We start from the raw sequence: 18,752 nt of genomic DNA on the forward strand, positions 1-18,752 counted from the left end.
AAATGGGGCGCCTGGGTGGCTCGGACAGTTAAGCATCTGTCTTTGGCTTAGGTCCTGATCCCAGGGTTCTGGGATCGAGTCCCATGTCAGGCTCCCTGCTCAGTGAGTGTCTGCTTTCCCTTCTCTGCCTGCCCCTCCCCACGTCATGTTCATTTGCGCTCACTCAGATCAATAAATCTTTAAAAATAAAAAGAATGAAATATTTTCATTTGCAATGACATGGATGGATCTAGAGAGTATAATCCTAAGTGAAATAAGCCAGAGAAAGACAAATACCATATGATTTCATTCATATGTAGAATTTAAGAAACCAAACAAATGGGTAAAGGAAAAAGACAAATCAAGAAACAGACTCTAACTGTAGAGAACAAACTGATGGTCACCAGTGGGAAGGTGAGTGGGCGTGGGGGTGGGGGAAATATGTGATGGGGATGAAGGAATGCACTTAAGATGAGTACCAAGTGTTGTATGGAAGTGTTGAATCACTGTATTGTACACCACCTGAAACTAATATAATACTACATGTTAACTATACTGGGATTTAAAAAGTAAAAGCCTTTCACAAAGAGGAGAGAGCAAATGTGGTAAAGAGCAGATTAAGAAGTAAGTTGACTGTGAAGAGTGGTGGTTTGACTTCTTCCTTGCCGATTTGGATGCCTTTTATTTCTTTTTGTTGTCTAATTGCTGAGGCTAGGACTTCAGTAACACTCAATGTAGGAAACCCAAGAGTCCACCAAAAAATTGCTAGAATTTATACAGGAATTCAGCAGAGTCACAGGATATAAAAATCAATGTAGAGAAATCTGTTGCATTTCTGTACACCGATAGTGAAGTAGCAGAAAGAGAAATCAAGGAATCGATCCCGTTTACAATAGCACCAAAAATCCTAAGATACCTAGGAATAAACCTAATCGAAGAGGTAAAAGATATGTATGCTAAAAACTATAGAACGCTTATGAAAGAAACTGAAGAGGACACAAATGGAAAAACATTCAATTCTCTTGGATTAGAAGAACAAATATTGTTAAAATGCCTATACTACCTAAAGCAATCTACTCATTCATTGCAATTCTTATCAAAATAACACCAGCATTTTTCACAGAGCTGGAACAAACAATCCTAAAATTTGTATGGAACCAGAAAAGACTCCGAATAGCCAAAGTAATGTTGAAAAAGAAAAACAAAGTGGGAGGCATCACAATTATGGACCTCAAGCCCTATTACAAAGCTGTAATCATTAAGACAATGCGGTGCTGGCACAAAGACACATAGATCAGTGGAACAGAATAGAGAACCCAGAAATGAACCCAAAACTGTGTGGTCAACTAATCTTCAAGAAAACAGGACAGAATATCCAATGGAAAAAAGACAGTCTCGGGACACCTGGGTGGCTTAGTGGTTGACCATCTGCCTTTAGCTCCCGGGGTCTGGGATCGAGTTCTGCATCAGGCTCCCCAGAGGGAGCCTGCTTCTCCCTCTGCCTGTATTCCTGCTCTCTCTCTGTGTGTCTCTCATGAATAAATAAATAAAATCTTTCAAAAAATTTTTTTAAAAAGTGGAAAAGACAGTCTCTTTAACAAATGATGTTGGGAAAATAGTACAGCCACATATAGAATAATGAAACTAGACTACTTTCTTAAACCATACATGAAAATGAATTCAAAATGAATGAAAGCCCTGAGTGTGAGACAGGAATCCATCAAAATCCTAGAGGGGAAAGCAGGCAGCAACCTCTTAGACCTTGACTGTAGCAACTTTTTGCTAGACACATCCTTAAGGCACAGGAAACAAAAGCAAAAATGAACTATTGGGACTTCATCAAGATGATAAATCTTCCACACAGCAAAGGAAACAACAAAGCTAAAAGGTAGCCAATGGAACAAAAAAGGTATTTGCAAATGACATATTGGATAAAGAGTATCTAAAATCTCTAAAGAACTTCAACCCAATACCCAAAAAACAAATAATGCAGTTAAGAAATGGGCAAAAGATATGAATAAACACTTCTCCAAAGAAGACATCTATATGGCTGACACATGAAAAGATGCTGCGCATCATTCGACATCAGGGAAATACGGATCAATATCACAATGAGATACCACCCACCCGTCAGAATGGCTAAAATTAACAACACAGGAAACAACAGATGTTGGTGGGAATGCAAACTGGTGCAGCCACTCTGGAAAACAGTATGGCGGTTCCTCAAAAAGTTAAAAATAGACCTACCCTGTGACCCAGCAATTGCATTACTAGGTATTTATCCAAAGGATAGAAACATACAGATTCAAAGGGGCAAGTGCACCCCAGTGTTCATAGCAGCAATATCCACACTAGGTAAAATAGGGAAAGAGCTCAGATGTTCATCAATTGATGAATGGATAGAGAAGAGGTGGGGGTGTGTGTGTATACATATATATGTGTATGTATATGTACATATATGCATACATACACATAAACAATTGAGTATTTCTCAACCATCAAAAAGAACGAAATTTTACCATTTGCAACAACGTGGATGGAACTAGAGAATATTATGTTGATCGAAAAAAGTCAGAGAAAGACAAATATATGATTTCACTCATGTGGAATTTAAGAAACAAAACAGGAACATAGGGGAAGGGAGGGAAAAATAAGATGAAATCAGAGAGGGAAACAAACCATAATTTATGTAATAAATAAATGGATGGCGTCTTGCACTGAGGGAAGACCATCCATGATTGCTACAGCAAGGCAAGTCTTGATTTCATAAAGGTTTTTTTAAAAACCTTAAGAATGGAAACTGTTTAACAGTAAGATGGCCTCCCTTATGAGACTGGGTGCCTTGTCTCTGCAACTTGTAATAAGAATCATCTAAAAAAAAAAAATCATCTACTAGGGATTTTCTTAGAGAAGGTATGTTTGATTCTTTGAAATTTAGCATTTTGGGGATATAGGCAGTCCCTGCTTTTAAGTTTTTGAAAAGCTCATTAAAAATGTTGGAAGCGGGGGCAGCCCCGGTGGCTTAGCAGTTTAACGCTGCCTTCAGCCCAGGGCATGATCCTGGAGACCTGGGATTGAGTCCCACGTCAGGCTCCCTGCATGGAGCCTGCTTCTCCCTCTGCCTGTGTCTCTGCCTCTCTCTCTCTCTCTCTCTCTCTGCCCCTGCCCCCGTCTCTAATAAATAATTAAAATCTTAACAAAAAAAAAAATGCTGGAAGGTGCTGTGGAACTCCCCTGTTCTCCATGCTGTAGTCCTGATGGAAAGTGTTGAATGCATGGATGCAACTGAAGGAAAGAGAAGTGGGTTTGTTTGTGTAATGAGAGATCGCATCAAATGTAGCGAAATTCCCCATTTTCACACCTGCCAGTGGTTATTGTACCCCAAGTCCTTGCTGCAGTGACCTGAGTGAGCTGCTCTGAAAGTCACTGGAAGGGTGTTGTGGAGTGTCTCTGCACCAGACCCCAGGCACTCTGTTCTGACTCTCAGTTTGCATGTTCATGTTTTCTCTGACCTGTGCCATCCAGTTCTTAGTTACCACACAGTGTATTATTCCCATTCTTCATCTTCTACCTCAAAGTTCTATGTTGTTTCTCATGTGCTGTGGGGAGGTAGATCTTTACTTTTCATGTCATTATATGCTAACTGGGGAACCAAAGACTTCTATCCAAGTAAAGTTCTTGGGCTTTATGACAGTTGCTTGGAGATTTTGTGATTTTTATCTTTTTCTTTCTCTTTTTAAATTTTATTACCCTTATTACCTCCCTGGATATGGTCTAACACAAAAATGAATGGTAAGATCCATGAATCTTTGGGACCCTCTTGCCATTTCTTATATACAGTTCTAATGGTTTCTGCAGGGCAGTCCAGAAGAGCATTTTGTGTAAGTGATTTGCAAACAGAATGTGTAGGATGGCTGCTGTTTTCCTGACTGAACCCTGAATAATGATGACAGCTTAATAAATTCAGCCTGTCAGCAAGCCTCACACTGCAACACCTTCCCGCAGCTTCTGAGTAATCATTCTTTCCTCCTCAGTTTATGTGACAGTCTGCTCTGCTGATGCCCTTTGTGCCTTCAGAAGCTCGCCTTCGGCCCTGCAGACGTTGCTTCAGAAAGCACGTCTGTTTCCTTCAGCTTCCCAACCTCACTTTGATTCTGGCATGTTCGTCTTTAGTCCTCTCTCTCAATGTTTTTACGTGAAAGTCTTAAGACTTTCAAATACAGCGAGCAGTGAAATAGAACTGCTTAGTTTTCCTTAACTTCTCCTGTAACTTGTCAGTGGTAACCCCACCTTCTCTAGCACCCAGCCTGGGTAAAGGCAGTACTCCAAAATCACCTTCAGTTCACTTCTCTTCATGCCTCTCTTGACTCAGGCACCTGTCAGTTGTGTTTTTGTTTTTGTAAATCCAGATGCTCTTCTTCTTTACAAGTGACAAAAGACTTCCTATCTGAGATTCACTTTAAAACAGTGCTCTGCCATGTTGAGCCAGGTTGAGAGGGTTTAATGGGGAGTCATGTTAGGCTCTCTACTTTAGGATTTGGGTGTAATTTTCCATAATGAAAAGACAGATTATTTCACTCATGCCTGAAGTCAACACCTGTGATGTCTGCCTCTCCTGAGTAAGCCATTCTGAATAACTCAGAATTTTTAATGACTTCCTTATTCAGGAACCATAAGTAGTAGCTTATTTCCTGCCCCCCCCCCCCCTTTTTAAACCTGTCTTTCCAGTCTCTCATTGAAGGTCTGTTACCATCCAGCATTTTTCTCATGATAGTCTTAATCTAGTCTGATCGTTCACACTTTCCCAGAAGAAATGTTCCTCTCAGTATCATTTACACTGATGGTCTTCAGCTGGAGAACCCACCCTTTTCCTTCCTCCTATATGTCCTAATCCTTGGAGGCCCACCTCACCCTTTAAGCTTCTGTAGCTATGCCAGCAGGTCACTGAAGGGATCTCTCATCTTTATGACTTCTGAAGTTCTCCTAGTTTTATCAGGATAATTCAGCTCTGCCCTCAATCGTTTGTTCACTTGTACTGCTCATTCATTGCATTGTGGTAAAGCACGTTCTACCCTAGCCAGAAAGCAGCTTGTTCTCCACATCACCTGACAGAATGGCTGTACGTGGTACACAGTAAATATTGTTGGTGGTCTCACCTGTAAACCATATGGATTTGGGAGGAAATGCTGAAAACATATATATTTGCTTAAATCCAATTTTTCTTTCAGGCTCGTGATGCAGAGAGCATAATGCTCAATCTTGCAGGACAGCTTATCATGATGCAGAGGGACAGATCGGGCCCTCAGATCCGGGAGAAGGACAGTAACCCTAACCAAAGGAAACTGGTGAGTAAAATTCAAGTCGTGTAGACCATTAAAGATAAAGGAATAAAAGAATTTAAGAGGAGAGTATTATCTTGTGACTTGGAAACTGGAAAAGTATATATTAGTCTTTAAGCCTCCAGGTATAAGACTGTGAAGGGTAAGAACATCCTGAAACAATCATACAGTGTTCCATACTTCAGGTGTTATTGCTTGGGCATTATTATTTGCTAATTCTAATGGGAAAGTAGGATAGGTTGGTGAAGTTTGTGGGTTTTTTTGTTTTGTCTTGTTTTTAGATGTAAATACACATACTTTGAAAGGCAGAGTCTTAACTCTAATTATAGAGTCCCCTAACTTTCTCAAAAGAAGTTGTGCTATCATTTTGAAAGACTTAAGAGATTAATGCAGAGGAACTTCAGAATATACAGATTTAATAGGAAAAACAATTGCTCCTTGTCTTTGCTTCTCCAGTTGCCGTTTTGTCCTCCCGTTGTACTGGCCCAGTCTGTTGAAAATGTCTGGACGACGTGTCGAGCAAATAAACAAAAGCGTCACCTTCTGGAAGCTCTCTGGCTGAGCTGTGGAGGGGCAGGCATGAAAGTCTGGCTGCCTCTCTTCCCAAGGGATCACCGCAAACCCCACTCCTTCTTGTCCCAGCGGATCATGCTGCCTTTCCACATCAATATTTACCCCCTGGCTGTTCTGTTTGAAGACGCATTAGTCCTTGGTGCTGTCAATGACACTTTACTCTATGATTCTCTGTACGCTCGGAACAGTGCTCGGGAGCAGCTGGAGGTGCTGTTCCCTTACTGTGTTGTGGAGAGAACCTCTCAGATCTACCTCCACCACATTCTACGTCAGCTGCTGGTCAGGAACCTTGGGGAGCAGGCCTTGCTCTTAGCCCAGTCCTGTGCCACTCTCCCTTACTTCCCTCATGTGCTGGAGCTCATGCTCCACGAAGTGCTGGAAGAAGAAGCTACCTCACGGGAACCCATTCCCGACCCTCTGCTTCCCACTGTGGCGAAATTTATCACCGAGTTCCCCCTCTTCCTGCAGACGGTTGTTCACTGTGCACGGAAGACTGAATATGCCCTGTGGAATTACCTTTTTGCAGCTGTTGGAAACCCCAAGGACTTGTTTGAGGAATGCTTGATGGCTCAGGATTTGGACACAGCTGCCTCTTACCTTATTATCTTACAGGTAACAGTTCTCTTCTTAGGAAGGTGCAGAAATTAATGAGCTTAAACTGAGAGGCGGGGACTCTGTCTTGTGTTGGCACTGTGATTGTGTTCAAAGGATCCGTACAGTCTGGGTTTCTATTCTGTGTAGTATAATACATACAATAAAATGAACATATTGCATAGGACATGCAGTAATACAGAATTATTTTGAATATTAGTAGGTTTGAGCTAATAGCTAATTTGAACTCTCTGTCCGAGTCTCTCACAGTGATAGATTTGTCTCCTCCTAATGCACAAGTGCCAAGGGGCTCTGGGTAAAGCCTGGGTCATCCTAGCAGAACTCCTGATGGTGGGGTCCCCATTGCAAGCTGACAAAACTCGGGCCTGCCACAGTGATCTCTCTCACAGCACACGGTTCTTTGAGACTCCTGAAAATTTGTGTCATTATGTATTTGACAAAAGGGCTTGATAGTTGTTGTTCCTATCAGTCTGATACAGATGTGATAGGCTGCACTTGGCGGTTCTTTCAAATGACTGCAAAGTTGTTTTCATTAATATAAGAAGATAGCCATAGACTGGGTTAAACTCTGCCAAATCACACTTCTTGTCAGCTTATAAACTTCAAGACAGCTGATGGAAACCAGAGGAAGTAGTCAAGCCAAGGCGGAGTGGAGTGGCCCTGAAAGTCTGTGATTCCTTGGCTAGTCTAAAAAAGCCACAGAATGATAAAAATAGAAACAAAATACATGCTGCTGTTTTTTGTTTTAGGTCACTCCTTAGACTTTAAGTGATCTGCCCAGCAGTGAGACTGGACACTGTCTCTGTATCAATTCCAGCATTGCTGTGGATCAATAGATCATAATTAAAGTTTAACTTATACTACCAGGTGCCTTTCGCCTGAAGGCCAAGGCCAGCGATGTGATTAAGTTTGTGAAAGAATTAGGACTCTTTGTGTAGCAGTTCTACCTCCTGTTGCCCAGAGCCAGGAATACTTTCATCACAGCCACAAAAAACACACAGGAGGCAGACCTGAGCCTTTTGGAGCCCGGCAAAACTAGATTTGTGTTCTTGCTTTTCTGCTGGTCTTCAGTAAGTGACTGAACTCTGTTTCCTCATCTGTAAAATAGGAATGGCATAACCACTTTGCAGAGTTGCTGGGAACCAGGAAAGAGAGAATATGGGTCAGGTTTAATCAAGGTATCTGAAGTGTAGCAGTTCAGAAAATCCTAATTTATAGTACACCAGCAGAGTGTTTTCCTTGCATGATACTTTTTATTGATCCTTTTATTCTTACTATTAAACATTCCCCTATAGAGGTGTAGCTGCATTCCTTCTTTGGTATAGAAATCATAGAGATAAAGAATTTCTCATGCTTCGCAAATCACCGTATAAAAGGAATGCTTGTCTTTGGTTGTTTCTGTAGAATATGGAAGTCCCAGCAGTTAGTAGGCAACATGCCACCCTTCTATTCAACACAGCCCTGGAACAAGGCAAATGGGACCTGTGTCGACACATGATTCGATTCCTTAAAGCCATTGGCTCTGGAGAATCAGAGACCCCTCCATCCACGCCTACAGCTCAGGTTGGTTGCAGAATTGCACAGCCTCTCTAGGCCATCCACCTGCATGGCATCTTCTCTAACTATACCACACATCATGTGTAATCTTAGGAACCCAGTTCAAGTGGTGGATTTGAGTTCTTCAGGAATCGAAGCATCAGTTTATCCCAGTCAGCTGAAAATGTTCCTGCTAGTAAATTCAGCTTACAGAAAACACTGAGTATGCCATCTGGTCCTTCTGGAAAAAGGTAAAAGAATAATGAGCCATTCCTGCTTTTAGGGCATTCTGTGACACTTGCATTTCAGGGCAGTTTGTTAAATTGGATCTTATGAACAGTCATTTGATCAAAGGCAATTCATTTTTCCATTTCCAAAAAGCTTGGAGATCACACAAAATGCTTCCCTTCTTCTGTCCTCCAAAGTTCACTGTGTTACTCTTTGAAGAGTTTCTGTCCCTTGTCCTAGAGTAGGTCTTGTGTACCCATTCTGAAGGTAGCTAATTTCAAGTTACCCTGATAGTAGAGGACCAGAATAAAAAGGAAGATAATTAAATCTGCACATAATCCAAAAGCTTTCTTATAGTCCATAGTTTTACCTTTCTTTCCAGCTCTACCTCATGACAAAAACATAAAATTTAGTCCCCATGTACTTGACTGTCCTGTGACTCTCTTGACTGGAGAAGTCTTTAAACAGTGGGAGAGCCAAGAGGAAGTGTGTCTTGAAGACAGAAGCCTACATCACCCACAGATGGGTTATTGTCTCCTGGGCAGTTACTATGAGCCCATACTAAACATAAAATAGAATTTCCTCTGGTTTGTGAGGTCCCTGTGGTCCTTTCTCTGTTTTGTTACATGTTCTCTCTTGTCTTTTCTCTCCCCTAATCCTTTCTTTTATACTGTGTTCGTTGTTAGGACAGTGCTTGATACATAGTGAGAACTTACTGAACATTTCCTATCGTGATATTTGACTACTATTTCTTATCATAGCCATTTATACCACCCTTACTCTCAACATCTCCACACACAGTCATGGGCTGTATACAAGTTAGATGCAACCACGAGATGTTATGATTGCCAGGCAAGCAGCAGCTTCTCAGCCTTACCCTCGAAGAACGTAATTACTGGCTGATACATATTAAATGCTCAGTATGTGCCAGGCATGGCTCTAAGCATTTACACATGTATGTCTTTTCATCCTTACCAACCTGTAAGGGTAGACACTGTTGTTACTCACGTGCTGTGGGTGAAGAAATAGAAGCCCAGAAAGTAAGCTCACAAGTAGTGAGTGGCAGAGCCAAGATTTGAATCCAGACAGTCATCTGGCACTCACTGAAGGCACCACATCACCCAGTTCCCAAACCAGTCAGGCCACAGCAGCCCATATGGGTAAGGGATGGTAGACTATGTACAGCCAAGTTAAAAACTTTTTAAGCATCAGTTGTATGTTTCTGTGTCCTTACCTCCCACTCCCATGGACAGACTTCATTTCACTTTATGTCTCTCTTTTCAGTTTCTTTGATTTGATCTCCTCACCTCTTTTCACTGGGCTCTTCAGATACAGCATTATTTGCTCCCTTTTTTACCTTCAGCCAGTCACCACCCTCCTACTGGTTTGGCTTTGTCCATCTCCTTTCTTTTCCTCTTCCATATTTCCGTTCTATGAGTATGTTCTAAGAGCCTGCCGTGTTCTAGGTATTGTTCAGCAGCTCATGGTATCTTAAGGAGGAAAGTCCAGGTGCTCTGTCTTCATTCAGTCCAGACTCCATCTTGGGCCTCTTACCTCCTCCTCAGCATTATCAGAGCTGCTGCGTACAACTGTGTGAAGTCATCCAGGAACACTTTCTGTAGCTTTCTTGTGCTCCTCCTTACAGGTGGAGCAAAGACAGTGACTGTGCTGAGAACATGTATATTGATATGATGCTCTGGAGACATGCTCGGCGTCTCCTGGAAGAAGTCCGGCTGAAGGACCTCGGCTGCTTTGCCGCCCAGCTGGGCTTTGAGCTAATTAGTTGGCTGTGCAAGGAGCGCACGCGGGCCGCACGGGTGGACAACTTTGTGCTGGCTCTGAAGAGACTCCACAAAGATTTCCTGTGGCCTCTGCCCATCATCCCAGCCTCCTCTCTCAGCTCTCCTTTCAAGAATGGAAGATACCGAACAGGTAATGTGGGCTTGTCTCATTCAATCTCAGATTATCAACAAGGTGAAAGTTGGCTGAATAGAGGAGCTACCACACTGCTCTTGTGGGAAGTTTTGAAATTGGTTAGTCATAGAATTCAGAGTAAGCTAAGTTGTGATTTATCTGATAGGACATTCCAGAGAAGTGGTAAGAATGCATCTTTGAGAGTTTGAGCCATCTTCTAATCTAGGAGAAGACAAAGTGAAACTATTTTGATGAAAGAAAAATTAAAGATTTTTAGTCCAGGTCTTTGAAAGAAGACTGTTCTCATGACTATTATGAAAATACAAACAAACACCTAATTTATTGTGGCATTTGGAAACTTCATCTCATAAGAACCAAGGAAAAACACTTAAAAGATGAACAGAATAAATTCTGTTTAGTGCTAATAAGAGACCTGATGATGTATGTTGACTGTCAGATGGTATTACACAGGCATCCCCTTGGTTCCAGCCCGGATTGCCTGGTTTGTGGGGGGATAATGCGGTTTCACTGGCTTTGAACTTACAGTGTCCATGGGTAGTGGGGAAAGAAGCTGAAATGACTGAGTTGGGAACACTGGTGCGTGCATCTTTTGAATTCCCACTTTCTTGTTTTGGGGCCTGCCTTTGCAGTAGGAGAGCAGCTGTTAAAGTCCCAATCAGCAGACCCTTTTTTAAACCTTGAGATAGACACGGGTGTCTCTAATGTACAACGAAGTCAGAGCTGGCTTGGCAACATCGGCCCCACCCATCATGAGATTGACACGGCCTCGTCACATGGACCACAGATGCAAGACGCCTTCCTGTCACCTTTATCTAATAAAGGTAAATGTCATTTTAAATCCTAGCTTTTTCTTAGTTCCTTTGGAGGTTCTTGTGCTCTAGCACTTCAGAAATAGAGCTTCAGTCTTTCAAGATAATGTCCTCGAGGATTAGTCATTAGAATCTGCTAGAGAGGTGGATAGTTTCTAGAACAAGGCCACACTGGCCTTAACTAGACTTCGCTGTATTTACATGAACGAAATAGGTTAAAATCTCACTACAGACCAGTGATGATAGATGAAACTTCGCACTTGATTTTGAAGATACAGAAACACTAACTGAACTTGAAGTAAGCAAACTTATCTCTGTGGAAAGAATACCATTCTTCTCATTAGTACACATGGATCATAAAAAAATGGTACTTAATTTCTTCTGTTTCTTGTTTTATTAATTTATAGGATTTTCCTTTCCTCTTGTAAGTTCGTGCATAATATTCTTCCTTTTGCCTCTTAGTCTTCAAAGCCTAGATTACTTTCTGGCCCTCTACCAAAAACTGAGAGCCAGTCTCTGCTCTCACAGTATTAGTGGAGTCACTGGTGAAGAGCTTTATGGTGGTTCATGGTGCTGAGGCTTCGGCAGTTACAGGAGTGGAAGAAGCAGTTAGTCTACTTGTCTGTAGTTTCCTTCCTGGCTGAGCTCTTGCTCGGGGTTGGATTTTCAGTCTCTCATCGCTGTTTCTGGAACTGCTGCTACATGGAGAAGCTTATAGCTGCCATCAGTTTTGTTTAAATTGTGGAAGATATACATAATATGGACCATCCTAACCATTTTTAAGTGTCAAGTTCAGTAGGATCCAGTACATTCACATTGCTGTGCAGCCCACCTCCAGAACTCTGTCTTGCTGAGCTAAAATTATGTACCCATGAAATAAGAGCTCCCCCATCCACCCTCCCCAGTCCTCGCAGCCACTGTTCTGTTTCCTGTCTCTATGAATTGGACTACTGGAGAACCTCATATAAGTGGAATCATACAGTATTTGTCTTTCTGTGACTCAAGCTTATTTCACAGAACTCATGTTCTCAGAGTTGATGCCTGTTGCAGCATGTGTGGGAATTTACCTCCTGTTTAAAGCTGAATGGTATTCCATTGTGTGTGTATATATATCACATTTTGTTTATCCATCTGTCCCCCATTGATGAACATTTGGTTGCTTCTACCTTTGTTTACTGTGAATAATGCTGCAGCAAACAGGGGAGTTCAGATAGCTTTTCAAGATGCTGCTCTCAATTCTTTTGGGTATATACCCAAAAGTGGAAATGCAAGATCATAGGGTTATTCTTTAATTTTTTGAGGAGCTATCAATCTACCAACATTGACAAAGGGTTCCAGTTTCTTGACATACTGCCAACATTTACAAGCTGGGTTTTTTGTTTTGTTTTGTTTTGTTTTTATAGTAGCCATCCTAAGAGATACAAGGTAATGTCACTGCCTTTTTTATTTTTTTTTTAAAGAAAACTCTATTTAAAGAAATCATTTCCAATATACTTAAAAATTAGAGATAATAGTAGCATGGAACCCTTGCTCCTACCCCCCCATGTATCTGTTACCTAGCTTTAGCTACTCATTTACTTATGAGTAGCTTTAGCTACTCATTTACTCATTTAGCTACTTATTTACCAACTCATGACCAAATTTATGTGATCCTTTCCTATATTATTGAACCAAATCCAAGACCTATGTTTTATCTGTGAATATTTCAGTATGTATCTTTAAAAGGGCTCTTAAAAAAACAACTCTGTAACTCCATTTATATCACTCTAAAAATTTAACAGTAATTCCTTGATATATCAAATATCCAGTAAGTATTCAAATTCCAGTTGTTTCATAGTGTCATAAATTTTTTTATGGTTAGGACCAAGATTCAGATAACGTTCACACATTGTCATCTTCAAAAAAATGATTGGTCACCTCCCATCTTTTTTTTTTTTTTTTTTAAGATTTATTTATTTTAGCACGTGGAGGGGAGGAAGGAGCAAGAGGAAGAGAAAAGAAAGTCTCAAGCAGACTTTGTGCTGAGAGTAGGGCCCAACACAGGGCTTGATCTCATGACCTCAGGATCACAACATGAGCCAAAACTGAGTGAGATGCTTAACCAGCTGGGCCAACCAAGATGTCCCCTACCCCATCTTTTTCTTTTTTTTTTTTTTTTTTGGTACCCCTTGCAGTTTAGTCATGGATGAGACTTGCCTCCATGATTTTCTCAAAATGTGGAGTTTGGTGATTGCATCTTCATGGTTTAACACTTCTGTATTTGTTGTAAATTAGTAATTGAATTTAAAGACCAGATCAGGGGCACCTGGGTGGCTCTGTGGTTGGGCGTCTGCCTTTGGCTCAGGTTATGATCCCAGGGGTCCTGGGATGGAGTCCTGCATCAGGCTCCCTACAGGGAGCCTGCTTCTCCCTTTGCCTGTGTCTCTGCCTTTCTCTCTTGAATAAATAAAATCTTAAAAAAAAAAAATAAAGACCTCATCAAATTCTAGCTAGATTTTTTTGAAGGCAGGCAAAACTACTACATAGGTAGTGTGTTTTTCCGTCCAAAGGCACATAATGTCTGATTCTCTCTCTAATGATTTTTTTTAAATAGTTACAACTGTGAATGTAACATGGGAATTTTATCAGTTGATATAATGTTAGGGTTTCAAAATTCTGAGCCGAAATCAACATGTGAGAAGCGGCTAATAGTTAAAATGAAGCATATTTTCTACATGAAGCTAGTCGGTAACTTGTGGCACATCTTCATCAGGTGACGAGTGCAGTATTGGTTCAGCCACTGACTTGACAGAAAGTAGCTCCGTGGTGGACGGAGACTGGACAATGGTGGATGAAAACTTCTCTACGCTCAGTCTGACTCCGTCAGAGCTGGAGCACATCTCCATGGAGTTGGCGAGTAAGGGGCCTCACAAGTCCCAAGTCCAGCTTCGGTGAGTTCCTCAGCATCCTGGAAGTACAGGATGCCTCCTCAGGATATTTTGGCAAATAGGGAACAGGGACTACGTTCCTGATAATGACTGGCCTTCTCTGCAGCGCTAGCGCCTTCTTAGTGTCGCTTGTTCTGTTTCTGCTTACATACAGATACTTGCTACACATCTTCATGGAGGCGGGATGTCTGGACTGGTGCATTGTCATAGGCCTGATTCTTAGAGAATCCTCAATAATCAACCAGATTTTAGTGATCACCCAGTCTTCAGAGGTAGATGGAGAGATGTTACGGAACATAAGGACGGGGCTGCATGCTGTAGACCGATGGGCCTCTACAGATTGGTAAGCGCACAGCTCCTTAGGCTTGTGACCTTGGTACCTAGGCCATCCTCAGCCAAGTCCTATCCTTTCTCAGGAAGGTTTAGTTCTGGTTCACTTCTCTGGAGATTTTTTAGGTTGGTAGAAATAAAAATGCTCTCGCATGTTCCCTTCTTCTCTCTTTAGTCCTCATCCTATGTCTGGCCATATAGGTAAATGAACACAGTACAGATGATCTTAGAATTCGACTGGAACTTGAGGTCTGTAGTTCTGTGGAATTGCTGGTAATAATAACCTGAAAATATCTGCTTGAAAAGATTAAAAACTTTAGGCATGTGTGAATTTAACAGTCCATAGCAGTTACCAGCAAGCCCAAAGTAAGAGTTACTTAGATAGAAGTGAAGAGCCTTGGGTTCTAGCCCTTTGTCACCAATCATGTGTGGATTTGGGTTTTCCCTTACTTGGATCTAGTTTTTTCCTCAGTTGCCAAATTCACTCAGTAAAGATTTACTCTGTGAAGGTTTTTTAATTCTAATACCATTGGACAAAGAATGTCAGTCCTTGCTCCTAGAGCTCAGAAATGTAAGACCTACAGTGCACATCAGGAGTGGAACCACTGTCCTGGCCAGGATCCTAGGAAGCCTTTCCTTCTGATTCTGTGCCCCCTCTCCTCCCCACATCATCTAGCATGGAGACCTCACTATGTCTGTGTTGAGTAGCAGTTAATCCAGAACAGTGTGGAACATTTTGAATGGGGCAATAAAAAGCTAATTTCCTTTCCCCTCTATTTAGTCCTGGATATAAGCCATTTTTAAACACCATTAAGCCACAAGTACAGAAGCTCAGTGATCTAACAGAGGAGCAAGTCCAGCCTGAAGCCTTCCAGCCAATAACTGTGGGTAAGACTCCTGAACACACCAGTGCCCGGGCAGAGGAGAGCCGGGGTTCCTCGGGCCATGGAAGCATCCCCCAGGGCGAGGTCGGAGGGAGCAGTCTGGTCAGCCGGAAAGAGGACGACACAGCCCTAGCAGAGGAGGAGGAATCTTTTCAGGATGGGACTTACGACTGTTCTGTGTCCTAACAACAGTGGCATGCCATCACCACGGGCAGTATTAATTAGCGGCAGCGTACAACTGAGGACACTGTGACCTAGTTGGACGATTTAACCAGGGAGAGAACTCAGAGACTCTGGTAAGGTATTATTAAATTTTAACTCTTTCTCTCTAAGAAATCTCTGACTCCATAAAAATGTGAGATCAAATCATTTTTCATAAAAAAATTTTTTAAGCTGCAGTGGAAATAAAGTATTGTACAGTTGTACATGAGAATATTTTGGTTTTATTCTTAAAGAATGGTAGCTCCTAAACCATAGGGATTGTTTTGCCCTAGATGAGCCTACTTTTTCACTACTTCTAGCTTCTTACATGTTTTCTGGTTCAGCGTGTGTCCAGATTGCTTTTTAAAAATAAATGCTAAGGTGCTTGCTGTAGCTCATCAGGTACTTGAGCTACCGGTATGGCCCTTTGGATCGAGAGCACTGGACTCCCTAATTGGGCCTCCTGAGCAGATGCCTGCCCTGGCACAACATGTGGCTGTTGTGATGGAGACATGCTCCTTGGCTTTTTTAGCCCATTAAATCCCAGTCCTGACTTGATGGAAGCTGTTTACCTGTGAGTCAGCCTGCCTGCGTTCTTTAGCAAGCTTGATGCCTGCTGGATCAGTGTGGGCAGAAGTCTGGGGGTCTTACCAATTATGCTGTTAGATACCACTAAACTATTTTTTATCAGAGAACTGTATCTTTTTGTGAATACTCTTGTGTAAATATACTCAAAGGCACTGTTCATATTTTTAGGGCTTATATTATAATTTGTAAGGTTTTATGCTGGATTCTGCATGGCTATACTCACTCTTGGAATAGAAACCGGGCTTGCTCTTCTTTCCAAATAGGAGCAGTCTTCATAGAAAAAAGCAGGTTTATTGGCTTGGTCATACAGTAACAGAAATGGTCACACTGATCATGAAATGACACAGGTTTTGTGCAAATTAATGTAGTTTCTTATTTATTGCTTTTGTAAATTGAATAAAAATGGACCTTTATGTAAATAGACTGCTGAATCCTGTATTATCACGGCTACTAAAAATTACTATGTGAAGAATGCATTCTTCATTGTAACTTTTAAAATATTTTATGTATTTCTAGATATGACTTAAATTTTTAGTTTTCATACATTATGAAAACCTATCTGCATACTCCTTAATTGCTTCAGACTAAACATGTACCCACTGTATGTACTTCCAGTTATCTTATATCAGTATTAATTTACATAGCTTGTTTGTACTGTGCAATTTGAACAAATGAATGCAATGTTATTTTTTACAAAAACAAACTTGTTTATTTTTGTAATAACAATGTATCTGATGTGGACCAAATTCATACCACTATGTAAAAAAGCCTCTCTTCTCATAGTGCAATTACAGTTTAGAAATAAAACTTGGTCCTCTACCCTTGCTTTTTAAAGTAAATGGCTAGACACAGTTGTCCTAGCCCGGGTTTCCCTGGCAGAGAAACTCAAAAGCATTTTGAAATTGCTTAGTTCAGAATTCATCAAACTGTTTTAAATTATTGAATTTGGTAATTTACTATCATTTACTTTTTACAACAAGTGCAATAGTTTCACACAGTAGAACTCCCAAGTGGGTGAAAGATGTGATGATGGTACCTAGTCTTTCTGGTGCTACTTTATTTAAGCCTTTGTTTTAAACCACCTTTCCTTGAATCTTAAGAACGAAAATGTTTCCCTTGTGAGTACATGCAGCCCAGCAAGAAACGAACCGGAAACTCCTCCTGTCCTAGGCCATTAGGAGGAGAACTAGCATTCTTTTTGTGTTTGGTGTGAATATACGGTCAATAAAATGATTTACCATTGTAAACAGCTGTGATCCTTTCAAATCTCCGAATGTGCTGCTGGGTTCATCTTGCACGCTTAAAAGCAGGGCACCAGTAGGTAACCGAACTCCTGTGGTTAACACCGTGAATGAATCTTTGCTCTGCACTTGTTTTTCAGGTAATAGAAATGGGCAGCCCCAAGACAGAAAAATGAGCAGGTTTACAGAAATTTTTTTTTGGTAATTTGTTATATATTTTACTTTTTCCTAATTTATATTTTTGCCTTGTTTGGTTCACATATATCAACTGTTGAAGCCATAATTTTAACCAATGAATTTAAGTATTCAGTATAACTATTTGAAGTTTAAATTATTTGCTGATACCAAAACAAGAAGTCATTTTGAGGGGTAAAGTCGACCTTTGCTTGTAATTAAAATTGCTGCTACTTCTGTAATGTGTATTTTTTTTACTTGGTAAAGGGCAATAAAACCACTACATGAACTTTGTTTATTCATCACCTCAGGTTAACAGAAAAAGTATATTTATTAAAAGCCACGGAAACACTCTTTTCATTATGTAATTCCACCTCTTAGAATTTTCCTTATGAAGTAACTACAGATTCAGACAGATTTAAAATTTAGAATAAATTTAGATTTATTTAGAATAGGAATATCAAGAGTTGGCAGGATCCTATATGCCTGACTGTAGAAGCTTGCAAGGGAAATCCATCTTGAGGACACGGAGAATGTTCAGAATGTAATAAAAATGATTTCCACCAAATACAATTGTCCATCTAAGTACAGAGGAGACTGGGCCCCGTCTCTAACAGGTGGGATTACAAGCGAGTCTGATTCCCTGGTTTCCTTGACCTGTGCCTTTTTCTGTGTGGCTTCTTTTACTTTGCAGGACATTTTTAAGGTTCATCTTCGTACGTTAGTACTTACTCCTTTTTAAGGCTGGATAATGTTCCACTTTATGGATGTACTGCCTCTGTCCATTCACCAGTTGAGGGACACCTGGATGCTTACCGCTCTTTGTCCTGTACATTCACGTGGATAGAAGTTTTTGGTTCTCTCTAGAAGTGAAAATGCTCAGTCATGTACCTGGTTAATGTTTTGAGGAAATGCCTAACCATATCCCAAAGTGCCTGTGCCATTGTCTACACTTCCAGTTGCAGGGGAGGTGGGCTCTGAGTTCTCCCATCAGCACGGGTTACCAGCTGTGGCTTAGTTACTGCCATCTGAGTTATGTAGGAAGCGGTGTCATCACGGTGCAGGTGTGCGTGTTTGTGGTTGGCTAATGTCTTTTCATACGGTTTTTAGCCATTTGTGTATCTTTGGAGAAAACTTTATATCCTTTGCCCTTTTCACAGATTTGTAGGAGTTCTTCATGCATCCTGAATACTAGACCTTTACTGGATATGATTTGCAAGTATTTTTTCAGTCCAGGAGCTTGTGACTTTCAGGACAGTCTCCTTTGTAGTAAGGACGTTTTTCATTTTGGTCAAGTCCAACTTTTTCTTTGGTTGCTTGTACTCTGGCATATGTGAGAAATCACTGCCTAAACACATGGTTGTGGCGGTTGGCGCCTGGGTCTTCCTCTAAGAGT

General features: G+C 41.1%; 1 protein-coding gene across 5 annotated transcripts in view; it reads left to right on the top strand.

The window, feature by feature from the left end:
• The window catches only part of RIC1 (RIC1 homolog, RAB6A GEF complex partner 1), a 145,411-nt gene extending 127,766 nt beyond the window's left edge, over positions 1–17,645 (top strand). For 4 of the 5 annotated variants that reach the window (XM_025423535.3, XM_025423536.3, XM_049092960.1 and 1 more), the window contains 9 exons: positions 5,208–5,324; positions 5,775–6,503; positions 7,908–8,066; positions 8,154–8,290; positions 9,913–10,199; positions 10,832–11,023; positions 13,764–13,941; positions 14,093–14,281; positions 15,050–17,645. In XM_025423535.3, coding sequence (XP_025279320.1) covers positions 5,208–5,324; positions 5,775–6,503; positions 7,908–8,066; positions 8,154–8,290; positions 9,913–10,199; positions 10,832–11,023; positions 13,764–13,941; positions 14,093–14,281; positions 15,050–15,338 — 2,277 coding nt within the window. In that variant the 3' untranslated portion in view covers positions 15,339–17,645. The remainder of the gene's footprint in view (positions 1–5,207; positions 5,325–5,774; positions 6,504–7,907; positions 8,067–8,153; positions 8,291–9,912; positions 10,200–10,831; positions 11,024–13,763; positions 13,942–14,092; positions 14,282–15,049) is intronic. The other variant, XM_025423538.3, reaches the window with a different exon arrangement.
• Positions 17,646–18,752: the final 1,107 nt, after the last annotated feature.

Source organism: Canis lupus, chromosome 1 (genome assembly GCF_003254725.2).
Source record: "Canis lupus dingo isolate Sandy chromosome 1, ASM325472v2, whole genome shotgun sequence".
Classification (NCBI taxonomy): Eukaryota; Metazoa; Chordata; class Mammalia; order Carnivora; family Canidae; genus Canis; species Canis lupus.